At 44.5% G+C, this 13543-nt stretch overlaps 1 protein-coding gene and 1 long non-coding RNA gene across 2 annotated transcripts in view; one reads left to right on the top strand and one right to left on the bottom strand.

Annotated features, from left to right (window-relative positions):
* Nucleotides 1-13543, top strand: part of LOC307070015 — a 114806-nt gene that overhangs the window by 91343 nt on the left and 9920 nt on the right. The gene's annotated exons all lie outside the window — the stretch shown is intronic.
* On the bottom strand, nucleotides 6287-8404 carry LOC307070016 (spermatogenesis-associated protein 31A6-like; the record flags this gene model as incomplete). The annotated part of the gene is made up of 1 exon (XM_079728634.1): nucleotides 6287-8404. One exon carries the CDS (start codon nucleotides 8402-8404, stop codon nucleotides 6287-6289), a length of 2118 nt encoding a protein of 705 aa, XP_079584760.1.

The following is a 13543-nucleotide window of genomic DNA, read 5'->3' as shown; positions in this document are numbered from 1 at the left end:
ATCTGAGTTGAAGTGGTCACTGGAAACAAATGGTAGAGACAAATCACAGAGAGCAGACTGTATCAATTCCAGCTTCTGGACTCAGAGAAGGAAGGAAGAGCTTCAGATTTCATTGCAGAGAATGAGGCTGAGAAACTTCAAAATCAGATGCTTTTTCCCAGATCCAGGGGGCCAGCTAATGCACAAAAATGCTTAAAGCCACATAGGTATGTCACCTTTATTTCCTAGAGAAGATGTTAGCATTTTCTAAATCCTCATCTACCGTGCCTGGCATGCATTATTTTATAGCTTTCTGGAAGTTTCATCAGCACCACTGGTATATCTGTAGTACGATGTGTCTGTGGAGAGTACAGAATGCAGGTCCGGGCTGGGGGCAACGGACTCTTCTAGCTACCACAGTGAGTGGTGTCCCTGCAAACCTGAGTAAGGAAGACAACTTGCCTTTGGGTGGGTAGTGTTACAATCTGCATGTCTAGGGGCACAAATGTAAAGACCGACCCTGTTCTGGGAATGATGATGATTCTGACTGACCTCAAAGGGGTAATTATGAAACCCCTGGATCATCAGGATCTGGATGTTCCCTACTTTTTCCATGGTGTGATCATGACAGAAAGTGTGGCTGTAAATATCTGGGAACATTTCCAGAAATGTCCTCCTGTAGGAGTTAATTATAAAGTAAATGTGTATAAAAGAGAAAATAATATTGAAACCTATCAAGGGGAGTAGATCTGAAGGGTTAATATTGTAGATGGATTACTTTGGAAAAAATCTTTTTCCCTTGGAGTATTAAGAAGTCATCGCATAATTGCCATCTCTCCACATTTTGTTCTAGAGTGCCTGGTTTATTGATATCAGTGTGAGACCTGTTTTAAATAAAAATCTATTTGTAAAAATCCAGATCTGTAATATGTTCTAAATATCATTATAGTATCTTTTAACTATAGATTAAAAATCACTTCATTTTCAACAAAATATTTTGATGTAAACATCAAATGTTTTGAAAACAAAGGGGATCTGTTTTTGTTGTTTTCTGTTTTATCTAATTTTTGTATCCATTTTGTCTGGGCATATTAAATGGTAAAAATATTTATAAGATTTGCACTAGGTGAATCTTCTTAAAAAGAAAATACTGAAGGCCACAGAGTCTGAGAATATTAATATCTTTTTAATAGATTGATCCCCCTTGATTTCTTATTCTGGAGTAAAGGTACAAGTTGTTTTTGTTTTTGTTTTTGTTTTGCGGTATGTGGGCCTCTCACTGTTGTGGCCTCTCCCGTTGCAGAGCACAGGCTCCGGACGCGCAGGCTCAACGGCCATGGCTCACGGGCCCAGCCGCTCCGCGGCATGTGGGATCCTCCCAGACCGGGGCACGAACCCGTGTCCCCTGCATCGGCAGGCAGACTCTCAACCACTGCGCCACCAGGGAAGCCCAAGGTACAAGTTTTTCCATGAAAATTAGACACACAAATCATCTGACAGAATGTATGACAGATAGAAAATGATTGATGGGAATTTTGCTTTAATGCACATTGTTCATTGTAATTTTGCCCAGCTTAATGAACAGTGAATTAATAATGAGGAGCAACACATTCAACGTATTATAGTAATAAAGTGCTTTTATGGACATTTTTCATGTTTCCAGACTTTCTTGGCCACCCTGAACAATTTTAACTCAAAGGATTAAAAAATAATTGCTTATTTAACTGTGTTAAAATAGTCAACTTTGAAAAGGATATTTTCCTGTATGAACTTTTTCCTAATTGATTCCACTTTGTTCTGATCAGTAAACTTACCTGAGTAAGCTGCACTATTTAAAAAAAAGTGATCTGATAGAGTATTAGATGACATACATGACCATAGTCCATTGTTTTCTGATTCAATGACGTAAGAGAGTAAAGTGAAAAATTAATAATTATACATTTTTAAATTAGGAGAATAGAAAAACTAAATTTCTTGTAGAAATAAGCCCAAAGAGTCCTCGTGTCAGCCCTGCTCCTCTTAAAAGACCGCGACGCTGTAATACCAATGGATAATCTGGGAGAGAACCAGCTGTCATTAAAATAGATTTTACCAAGGCAAGGACAATAGGTTGCTAATTAGCAGTGAGAAATCAGTAGTCTTTTAGAAGTGTACCCTTTGGAAAGTGTGAGCTATATAATAAATGAAAGCCTTTCATTATTCATTGTTATAAGCCAAATGTAGATTAAATGTACACTACCTTCAATTCAGATATTAAGATATCCTTCCCTCAGTAATTTTATGAGGTAACATGTATAATGTCAAGCATAGGCTAAGTCATATATTTTATAATCTTTCAAAAATTTTTAAAGCAATGTGTTAACCCTATAATAAATATAAAATGGATCCTAACTGCATGTCTTAGAAAATGTGCATTTCATAGAATTATTGAAGAATGAGTCCTTAATAGCCCATCTTTTTAAGTATGTTAGCTGAACGTTATGATTGTGTAATATCATTTTAGGGCATTACCACATTTTAAGAAATAAAATAATATTCAGAAGCATAATTTTGCCAGAATGTAAAATTTAAAACCAGAAATTTGACTTGTGAAAAATCCTCACATGATTATTGGCCTGTTAAAAAATAAAGCAAACCCCACAAACCTGATGCAAGCTATTATGTGCAAAATAATGTGCTAGTTACACAGCCCTCTGGGAAGTGAATGTGAGTCCGGATGCTTCTTTCTTGGTTTATTTCATTCCTAGAGTACCTTTGTTGCAGGTTTTTCTTATGTTTCCAAAGGAAACAAGTAAGCCATCTCAAGTTTAAGTTTTGTCCTCAATAAAGTAAAAAATGTGCCAGATACCATTTGACTGGATGATAACTAAAACTGGACAAATATTTTCTCTCACTGGAGACTGACAGTGTTTTAGTTGTGCTTAAAATTTGTGATTCTCCTAAAAAAAGGGTACAAATGAAAACTTATGGTTACCAGGAGATAAGGGGGGAAGGATAAATTGGGAGATTGGGATTGACATATACACACTACTATATACAAAATAGGTAATAATAACCTACTGTATAGCACGGGGAACTCTACTCAATACTCTGTAATGGCCTCTATGGGAAAAGAATCTTTAAAAAAAGTGGACATATGTATATGTATAACTGGCTCCCTTTGCTGTACACCTGAAACTAACACAAATTTGTAAATCAACTATACTCCAATAAAAATCTTTTAAAATAAAAAAATAGGGGCTTCCCTGGTGGCGCAGTGGTTGAGAGTCCGCCTGCCGATGCAGGGGACACGGGTTCGTGCCCCGGTCCGGGAAGATCCCACATGCTGCGGAGCGGCTGGGCCGGTGAGCCATGGCCGCTGAGCCTGCGTGTCCGGAGCCTGTGCTCCTCAATGGGAGAGGCCACAACAGTGAGAGGCCCGCATACAGCAAAAAAAAAAAAACAAAAAAAAAAAAAACAAAACAAAAAAAAAAAAAAACAAATAAAATAAAAAAATAGAGTACTACATGCATTTCTAAGAAATAAACATTATTTTCTTCATTCTTCTCAAATAAATAAAAATAAAATAATGTAATATGTGATTTTCAAGCTAATGAACACCTAAGAATGAAATTTGAAAATCTACATTTGGAATGTATAATTCTTTTGTTCAGAGGCAGTGACATTCCAAAAGAACAAAACTTCTCAAACATTTCCCCATTTAGAGTAATGCTGACAGTGAGTGTCTGGTGGATCTCAGAGGGGCACAACTGATAACATATTTATCATGCTGCCAGTTTGCTAAGTGGTTTCATATTCACTAAGAAAGACTTGTCAATGGATACTGAAGTATAGATGTGAGGTCTCTGTGAGGTCTCTGTGTGTTGTCTCTGGGTGAGATCTCTGTGTGAAGTCTCTGTATGAGGTCCCTTTGGAAGGTATCTCTGGGAAATCTGTTAAATCTGTGCTAGGTTTCTGTCTGAGGGTCTGTGAAGCAACATGAGGTCCCTGTGTGAGGTCTCAGTATGTGACCTCTGAGCAAGGTGTTTGTGTGAGAAGTGTCTTTTGAGAGGTGTGTCCGTGAAGTCTTTGTGTATTGTCTCTGGGTCTCTCCATTTCTTTTTTTCTTTTGGTCTCTCAATTTCTTGTCTTACTGTACCTTATGGAAGACGGAGCAGCAAGAGAAGGGCAAAGGGACTTGCTTCTTTCTGTTTTCTTGCTGTTCCATCAGCATCACCTGTCTGTGGCACTCTCCCAGCAGGAGCCAGGGGGGTCCAAGTCCAGCTTCCCCATATTCCCAGAACTCACTTCTGGGTGCCCCTGAGAGGACCCAGCAGCAGCCAGGCTCAGGTCCCAGCCCTGTCAACTCTTTCCTCTGGGTACCGACCCCTCCCACAAGGCCTGGCTCCACTCTCACTGCTCTGCCCATTCTGGAGGCTGCCTTGGGAATCGGGGCCCAGAGGTAGGGCCTGGCTCCAGGGAGAAACCAGGGGTGTGAGCAGTCCTGTGCTCACTCTGCCCCCTCCACCCCAGGTCACAGCATTTCCACATGTTGAGGGGCCTGACAGGGATGGGGGATGGGGTCCATTTCTGTTGTCATCTGGATCAGGGGCATCAGCTGGAACAGAAATCTCCACAATGAGAAAGACACCACCTGGAGCTGTGTCCACCATGCGCCCTGCACATGGCAGAAAGCACCAAATCACTCTAGAGAAATTCTTCCTCATCTCCCTGCTTTTCCATATGGATGGGGGTCAGGAGACAAGAAAAGCTGTGCCAGAAGCAGATCAGTGGAACACTCCTGGATTGCACCCTGCCCCATCCACTTTGCACAGGTCACCTCCACACCACCACAAATCCTGTCTGATTGCTTCTTCACCTGCCAGGCTCTGGGGTGATCAAGGACTGGGAGACAGGCAAGGCTTACTACATAATCACAAGCCAGTCCCCACCTCTCTCCTGGAGCAGTCCTTGGGCCATGTGTTTATGTGAAGGTCACCAGACTAGGAGTCACATCCCAAGTTCCCTAGTCCTGGCTTTTACACCTATTGTTAAGTTATCCTTTCTAAAAGTCAAGAGGTGATGATGTGTAAGCTTATTAACTATGTTATTAAGAGATTAACCTTCCCTGATTTGCTTTACTTCTATAAGTTTGACCTTCTGTTTTGACCTAAAGGTGGTTTCTCTAGGTCTGTGATCTTAGAGTTGGAATAGGGTAGAGACCCTGGCGTGGGGCCATGGTGAGCTACTGGACCCTTAACTTTTCCTCCCCTTTAGGCCTTTAGATGGTGGTTGTATGTCAGGGGGCTGCTCTTTCAGAACTGCAATTTATGGGAATCTGGTACCACTTTGCCTCCTTCCTTGGATCCAATGATTTTTCTACACCTACATCCCACCCTAAATTCACAGTGTTTGACCATCAGATAGTTACTACCCACAGTCACACCCCTATTCCATTCATCCAAAACTCCTTCTCTGGGGTTAACATAGAGTGGAAGGTAGGTGACCCATGAACGCAGCCATTCATTTATATGGGACTGGACTCAACACAGCCCTCAGCAGCCTCCCTGATACTCCCCCCACCTACACACACAGAGCTGGAAATGCCATCCTTGCTGCTGCTCTAAAGTGTAGGAAAAACAGAGGTGGGGGAGGGTGATGCTGTACATTTTATTATGGCTAAGCTAAAAGGGGTTCATAGGGCATATCTCAATCCCAACCTTCATCAGAGAGAGAAGGAACTCTTAAGAGCAGATGTTGTATATTCCCTACCAAGAGATCCAGGGGCAAGATTTCTCCTGTTTCTGAACTCACGAGCCCATACTCTATTCCCCCCAAACTTCCATCCACTTGGCTCTGACACTTCCTGGAGCCTGAATTGGAATGTCCGGCCCTATCGTGTAAACCTATCCACTACAGTTGCATAAAGTTCAAAGTAGCATAGAAGAAGGAGAAAGACTGGTTGAACCAGATCCTTGGGTGTGGGTTTCATAGGTTTTTCCCATCTCATTGTTAGAGTAATTTTGGTTTGTGTAATGACAGTATTATAAGGTGCAATGAAGGGACACGAGACAAGGAGCAAGCTTGTGATGCTACTGTCAACCTCCCTCCATGCCCCTCCCTTCTAGAAGACAAAGTGCACAGCACAGACAGCAGCCATTACACTATGCTTTTATTAGAAAAAAAAAAAAATATATATATATATATATATGTATTGGGGAACATTAAATATCTTGGATGTGCTAATGAGAAAATCATTTTCTCTACATGGACTGAATTTTTACTTGGAGACATGTCTTCCTACTAAAGGGAAGACTAAAGAAGGATTTTACTGTCGACCAGGCAAGACACCTCCCCAAAGATGACAATGCCTTGGACAGTGTTGATGGCGGGCTGGGGCACCTGGAATCCTTGGCCCATACTGGCAGGTACTAACTGGAAACAAACTCTTCTTGGGGGGCAAGGATGGGAGACACCTTAGGCCCAGCTGCTCATCGTCGAACCTTACACTTTTCAAACTATGTTGGTGTCTGACTTTCCTTTCCCTGATAGAACAGCTCTGGCCCTTGGAGGTGGCTTTATGACTGCAGGCTGTATAACCCATCATTCTCCGTTGCTCTGGGTAGGAGGTAAGCCTATGGCAGCAGAAACACCCACATACTGGGACTTGGAATTCCAGTTTGTGTTCATTTAACATTGTGGCATGAAGTCCATGGTGAATTGCTCTTTTTTCTTCTGGGATCTGTCCAACAGCTGTCATGAGTGCCTGACCCTCAGCAGTCTCACTCTTCAAGATTGATCTGCTTTTGACTGATCCGTGACTCTGGGCAGTGGCTGATACGGGCTTGAATTTTTGCAGAGCATCTCGACCATTGACTTTTTTATTGGGGAAAATCCACTTTAAAAATAGCCTCATCCTTTTTCTGAAGAGGCTTTCTGGGGGGCTATGTTTCTTCTCTGGCGTGAGCTGGAGACATCTGCTCCCAATAGAGTCTGTTATTCCCCTGACCTGGGCAGGGTGGCTCATACTTCCAGCTTGAGAGGTCCCTAATTCTTTAACCCTTTCTTCATGCTCTCCTGGTTTATGCCTCCTACAGTCCTCTCTTTTGTAAGTAGGGGCAATCATCTTGCTCTGGCTCTTCCATGAGTCTTGGAGTTTTGAAGTTTTGGGCTCCTGCTGCCCTAGGTTGCTCCTTTGGGCTTCCATAAGGCCACTTGGCTCCTGGGAAGCTAACCTGTCTCTGGTGGGGACTCTCTGGGGATGGCACTGAGGCACCTGAGAAGCCAAGTTGTCTGCAGCAAGGAACATGTGTTTGGGAAAGTCCTGAAGCTGGTTGTCTGACTGTACCTTTACTTTGGAGTTAAACTCACTAGCAACCCCCATGTTAAGGCATGGCTCACCTGGATGTTGGAAAACAGACATTCTAGGTAGTAGGAAACTTTTACTGGCCCCTGGCACCTCTAAACTCCTCATATGTACATTTGTGGTTTGGGATTTTGTCAACCCTTTGGTTTCCAAGATAACACTAGACTGTGGTTGAAGAGCAGGAGACTCCTTGGCCTCCACAGCCTCCCTGGCCTCTTCACCTCTCAAAGATTGGGATCCTAAGTTCACCTCCATCACTGTTACCCTATGGCAGGGGTCTCCTGAGGCCTGACCACCACTCTCCTCTGTTGGCTCATTCCTGACCATTGCTGAACTTGGACCTGGCTCTAGGCTGTCCCTCTTGACCCATTCCCCAGTCTCACTCTTCCAGGTTCTGCCCACAAGGCTGAGTGTGAGGGACTGAGAAGGTGGCCTGCCCTCCTGTCCAGTCAGAGAAGCCTTTGAGGGCCCATGGTAGTCAGCAGATGGAATCGCTCCCAGGGCACTCTGGATTTCCTTACACACAGTTGAGGGGACAAGGAGAGGCCTCTTCAGGGTAGGAACTGACTCTTCTGTTATCACCTTCTCTCCTGAATGAGCCTGAGGAGGTTTCTCCAGGAACTCAGCACACTTGACTGTTGAGTGGGACCCAGACACACAGGTGGCTGAAGGGGAAGAGGCAAACTGCAGGACGGTGGAGGGTTGGAGCTTTTTCAGCTTCAAGAGATTTATGGGCTTGAGGACCTTGAGGGGGAGGGTCCACCTGTGCTTTACCCAAAACCTTCTAATATGTGCTTCCAGCAGCTCTCGAGTGTCTGGATCAAGGAAGGAAGCCCTACAGGAGGTGTTCATGCAGGGTTCCCAACCCTTCAAGCAGTATCTTCCACGGGCTCCAGCAGGCACTGCTTTACACATCTCACCAGGAGGGTCTTGACATGAGAGCTGATGAAAGTTGCCCTTGCCAGGAAGCCTCCCCAGGCAGCTGTAGGAGAGCAGATGGGGCCAGGATGGCTGGACAGGAAAGGCAGGGGTGGGCACCTGTATCCCAAGAACCCTCCTCTGCCCCCACACTGACTTCATAATGCTCCTGCTCTCCCTCACCCTAGGGCTTTAGCCACGCCCTCCCATGGCTCCCCCTCCCAGGGCTGGGGTCACATTATAGGCTCTGGGAGGAAGGACGACCCAGGAGAGAAGGGGAAAGATTCTTTACCTTTGCAGAAGTGAAACCAGGTTGTGAGCCCCCTCCAGTTCTTCCAGGCAATCTCTGCAAGCTGGAAATCAGGAGACTGGGTCATGGTGGTGAAGGCAGAGGCCTAAGAGTCTTTCAGGAGGCTGAGTGCAATGGCCCTTTAAGGGAAATCTTTGGAGGATTAGACTCTGGAGCCCAAGTATCAGTGTCCAAGGCCACATGTCCCTGACAGTGATGGTAAGTCTCACTTGAAAAGGGTTTGTCCTTTGCAAAGTGCCTCCACGTTAATTAACCCCTGTAGCCCTTACAACTGCCGTGCAGGGGAGAAAGGTCAGTGGTCATCACACAGAGGAATCTGAGCAAAGTTAAACAACTTGTCCACAGTTGGACTTGGAGGTCCCACTTCCCAACCCAGGCACCAATGGTCCACCACAGTCCACACACCCCATTTCTAGGTCCTCATGGCTTCATTCTAAGCACAAATTTCTGGGAAGTATCTGGGCTCTGATCTCCTTCCAACGAGCCTTCCCAAGGCTCTGTTTCCTGAAGAATAAGCTCTGCCACTGGCATCCTCAGAGACCGTGAAGCTGGGCCCTCAGGATTAGGGGAGATGGAAGCTAACTCTCGGGGGCGCGCAGGGCTGAACGGCAAAGGCTTACCTTTCAAAGATCCACTTTTCTTCCTACTCCTGCTCCTCCCCTTCAGCTCTACTTGATGCTGAGAGAGAAGAAAAAATGAGGGGCTAACACCCAACTCTCACTGTCATCTATCTAGGCAAGCTGTGTTCATGAACAACATGACTTTCTACATTTAACTAAAACTCTGTGGGTTTTTTTCCCCTTTTACTTATTTTTAAAGTGGATAAAAATATTTTCAGTTTTTCTTCTTTGAAGAGTGCAAAGAAGGATTTTTATTTTTTTATTTTTTATTTTTTTTGCGGTACGCGGGCCTCTTATTGTTGTGGCCTCTCCCGTTGCGGAGCACAGGCTCCGGACGCACAGGCCCAGCGGCCATGGCTCTTGGGCCCAGCCGCGCCGTGGCATGTGGGATCCTCCCGGACCGGGGCACGAACCCGCGTCCCCTGCATTGGCAGGCGGACTCTCAAGCACTGCACCACCAGGGAAGCCCAAGAAGGATTTTTTAAGTTTTAATCACCATAGATTTCTTCTGTCACTGTTCCTCTGATCAAGAAACACACACATTCTCAGACCTAAATGCCCACGTGAGCTTTGTCAGATAGGATTCTGCTTCCCAAGGCCAGACCTCCACTCCAGCCTCTTCTCTCAGGCTCTCAGGGGCTCAGCATTGCCCTTAGATCAGCCCCAACACAGAGGAAGGTCTCACTTGAGACACCCGCTGTGGGAAGGTGGCTGGTAAACCAGGGCTCAGGGGTCAGCCTTCCTGCAGAGATTGAACTCTTAGTAATCCAGTCCTTAACCATTAGTCACTGCACTGGGGACTTGCCCTGGAGCCCTCTACCATACCTGAACTCCTGGTCTACGATCTTAGGCTAGAAATCCTCATGCCCACTCTAACCCCTCTCTGGCCTGGCTTTTCCCTAGAAGGATGATGTTCTATACTTTTCTGAGAGTTCCCATCTCAGGAGTCTCTCTAGGTGGTTTAGAAAAGTGGAAATAAGAATAAGAAAAAAAGAGAGAATCTCTGCTGGGATTAAGCCAAAGGTTTCTTACCTTCCTGATGTTTCTATGTTTCCTAGGTGGTGCTAAGAATGGATTACTCTGGAAGCAGGGGAGTAACATTAGGAAGAGCCCCAGTCCACACAGGATCCCAAGGATGATATCAATCACACAGGAAGTTGGGCTGGATCTCAGCCAGATAGCAACAATGTTTTTCAAAGAAAAGAGATTCTCCATCTTCTGAACTGCATTGCTGCCCTCAGGCAACAGAGCACTGGGAGTTCACTTGATGGCAGAACCCCAGGCCTGCATCACAGAGCTGTGGCCTTGTCACAAAGGGCTCCTGAGTGTGGGGGAGGGGCAATAAGAGAAAGAGGCTGAATCACTGCCCCTCCTTCCCATCCAGACCCACAGACACCTGCACCCTCCTGGGGCTTCCAGATCCCTCCTTCCAACTACTCTCATCCTGTCAGAGAGACCTTAGCCAATTTTCTGTTCATTCCATCTGGAACCTGTTTCCTTCATCCATTAGAGACCTTTACTTGAGGCCCACCAACTTGATACCTCTTGAATATCTTAAGCTGACCCTGGAAGACTGGCTGTTTCACAGACATTTTTACTCAGGATTTCCTTTGTCCTCAGCTCCAACTTTCCCACATCATGTTTGTGTCTTGTGTAAACCCAGGGATAGAACTTGAATTTTAGTTTGGTGAATTTTGAATAGTGTATGTTTTGCCTCATTTTCTATCAGAGGGAACTACACACAAAAATTAAAATAATTTATTTTTCAAAATTCATAAGTATGAAAGAATTATAAATAGTTATGTAATAGGGAAGAACAAATCTGACTCCACATCAGATCTTTTTTACTTTAATCTTTATGCTTTGTTGCCTGAGCTAACTCTGTCCATCCCTGTGACCCAGGCTGGCTCTGCACTTTTTGTAAAACAATGTTGCCTAGAGCCTGAAATATACAGGATAGCCTATTTCTAAGGCTCTGACTTTTAAGAGCCCATTCATGGAGAGAAAAAGTTGCAGAACAGAGAATAATAATTGTTTTGTTGGAGGTTTACGGGAACACATGACCTGACCAGGATCTGACCCATCTGGCCAGCTGCTAGAACAAAGGATCCAACACCAAGATATTTGCAACAATTAGCCATGCCCCTCCCTCACCTTGCCTTTAAAACGGCTTTGCTGAAAGCCTTCAGGGAGTTTGGGGTTTTTCCTGGGCATGAGCCACGTGTCTTCTTGCATGGCACTGTGTAAACCTTTCTCTGCTCCAAACTCTGATGTTTCAGTATTTAGCCTCACTGTGCATCAGGCACACAGACTTGCATCTGGTAACAGTTAAACCTTCAAATGATATTTTTGTAAGTTTGTAGTGTTTATAATTCTGGAGTTAGTAAATCTTTAAACTGCACAAAAACTTTTGGGACACACTGCAAACACGCACACACACACGTACTCATTTTCCTTAACCAATCTAGTACTTTCAAGTCCAATAATCCATAATTTTCTACGTAAAAAAAATCTTTCCTATGTTGTCTCAACCCAACTTCTTAGTTTGCAACGATAAGACAGTCCCCACTCTCCAGATAAATTTTGAAGTACGTGGTCTTAATCCATTAGGGCTGCTATAACAATATACCATAGACTGGGTAGATGAAAGACAACAGACATTTATTATCACAGTTCTGGAGGCTGGGAAGCCCAAGATCAAGTCACCAGTATGGGCACCTCATAGTGAGAGCTCTCTTCTTGGTTCACAGCTGGAGCCTTCTCTCTGTATCCTCATATGATGGGAGGAGGCTAGAGATATCTCTGGAGTCTCTTTTATAAGGCACTAATCCCATTCATGAAAGCTCATAAGCACTTTTGCATGGCCCCGCCTCCTATCTTTAAGAGGTAGGATTTCAACATGTCAATTTTGAGAGAACATTAACATTCAGACATGTGCACTCATTCTATACCCGGAAGCTAGGAATGGGTTAGGGTGAGCCAAGGTCCTGACCCCAAAGGGCTGTAGGGTGAAGAGTAGGACTAGGGGTCAAACCCTTGGGGCTGAGCCAGGTCTTGAGCAGCCTCTTCAGATATCCCTAGTGTGTTATGTATGTATTCTCTTTTCTGAGTGCGCCTTGCCTTTCCTGCCCCATCCTCCCAGGCCCCTGAAGCTTCAAGTCCAGCCTGAACCATAGAGAAAGGGAGCTTTGAGTCTTACACAAAATTCCCTTATGACACCACTTCCTATCCCTTAGCAGTAACACAAGATTCACTGAAGGATTCACATGGTAAATATGTCTTAATGCCCCATGAGGGCTTTAAAATAATGTGTATTCTCTGCTTCTTGGTCATAATTTTATACAGTTTTAGTGGGAACGTGGGCATGTGAGTTTATTTGGCTATATTGCCATGAATGTGCACTTTCACAAACATATCTCCTACATCTACTATTTTTCCTACAGTCTTTTCCTCCCATATGATAGTCTCACCTTAATTCAACCTTTTATCAAAATTTAGACTTAGGTCTGTCACCATGTGGACATGCTTTGTAACAAAATAGCTTCAACCGAGGAGGTCAGTGGAAGGCCTGGACCAGCTATCTTGGTTCCATGATAGTAAGCAAAGGATCGCAAACTCCCATGTTAAGCTTAAGCAGAAAGCAAAGTTTAGTTAAGCATAGGTACACTCTCAGAGAGGGAGAGAGAGAAGGAGAGAGAAAGAGCAGGCTGTTTCTGAGAACAGGCTATTTCAGCGAAGTGAAGCAAGCCCAAAGCAAAGTATATGGAAGCAAAGGTACACTTCCGGGGTGGGGGGGGATGGGTGTACTGTTTCTGCAAATTGAAAGCAGCATTCCTATAAAGGCTTCCGGGCGCTTTTAAGGAGCATTTTGCAGAGAGGTGGGGGTGAGTGACAAGGATCATTATTTGATTGACAGTCCTGAGCTATGGAACAAGTTTTCTGCTGCGCATGCTCTCATCCTTGAATCCCCAAGAAATGCCTACTGGGTGGGGGGAGGGGCAAAACCGCATGTAATTTATTGTAATTATGGTCTAATGAGTCTGGATTTACTATAGGTCATACGCCTGTCTGGTCTGGGCATGCACAGCCTGGAGAAGTCCCCTTGTGTTACTGTGCCTCTCTTTATCAGGATAAGCTGCCCACCACCCGACCATAGTTTCTCCCGTTCTGGGTGGAGTCAAGGGAGAGTCCCCAGATGGCTGGGTGTGACTCAATTTCTTCTTCTTGTCTTTCTCACCACTGTCACCTCCTTGCTGCTAATGTCTGCCTAACTACCTAACAGGTCTTCTTTGCATTCATATTTGCTCTCTAAATTTTCTCTATTACTTTATTTTCAATATGTTTTGTTTGATGGGGTCTTTTTTTGAAATT

This window comes from Hyperoodon ampullatus (genome assembly GCF_949752795.1).
Source record: "Hyperoodon ampullatus genome assembly, contig: scaffold_529, whole genome shotgun sequence".
In the NCBI taxonomy this organism is placed as follows: Eukaryota; Metazoa; Chordata; class Mammalia; order Artiodactyla; family Ziphiidae; genus Hyperoodon; species Hyperoodon ampullatus.
The sequence above is the reverse complement of the archived record's forward strand: the minus strand, read 5'-3'. Positions and strand labels throughout refer to the sequence as shown.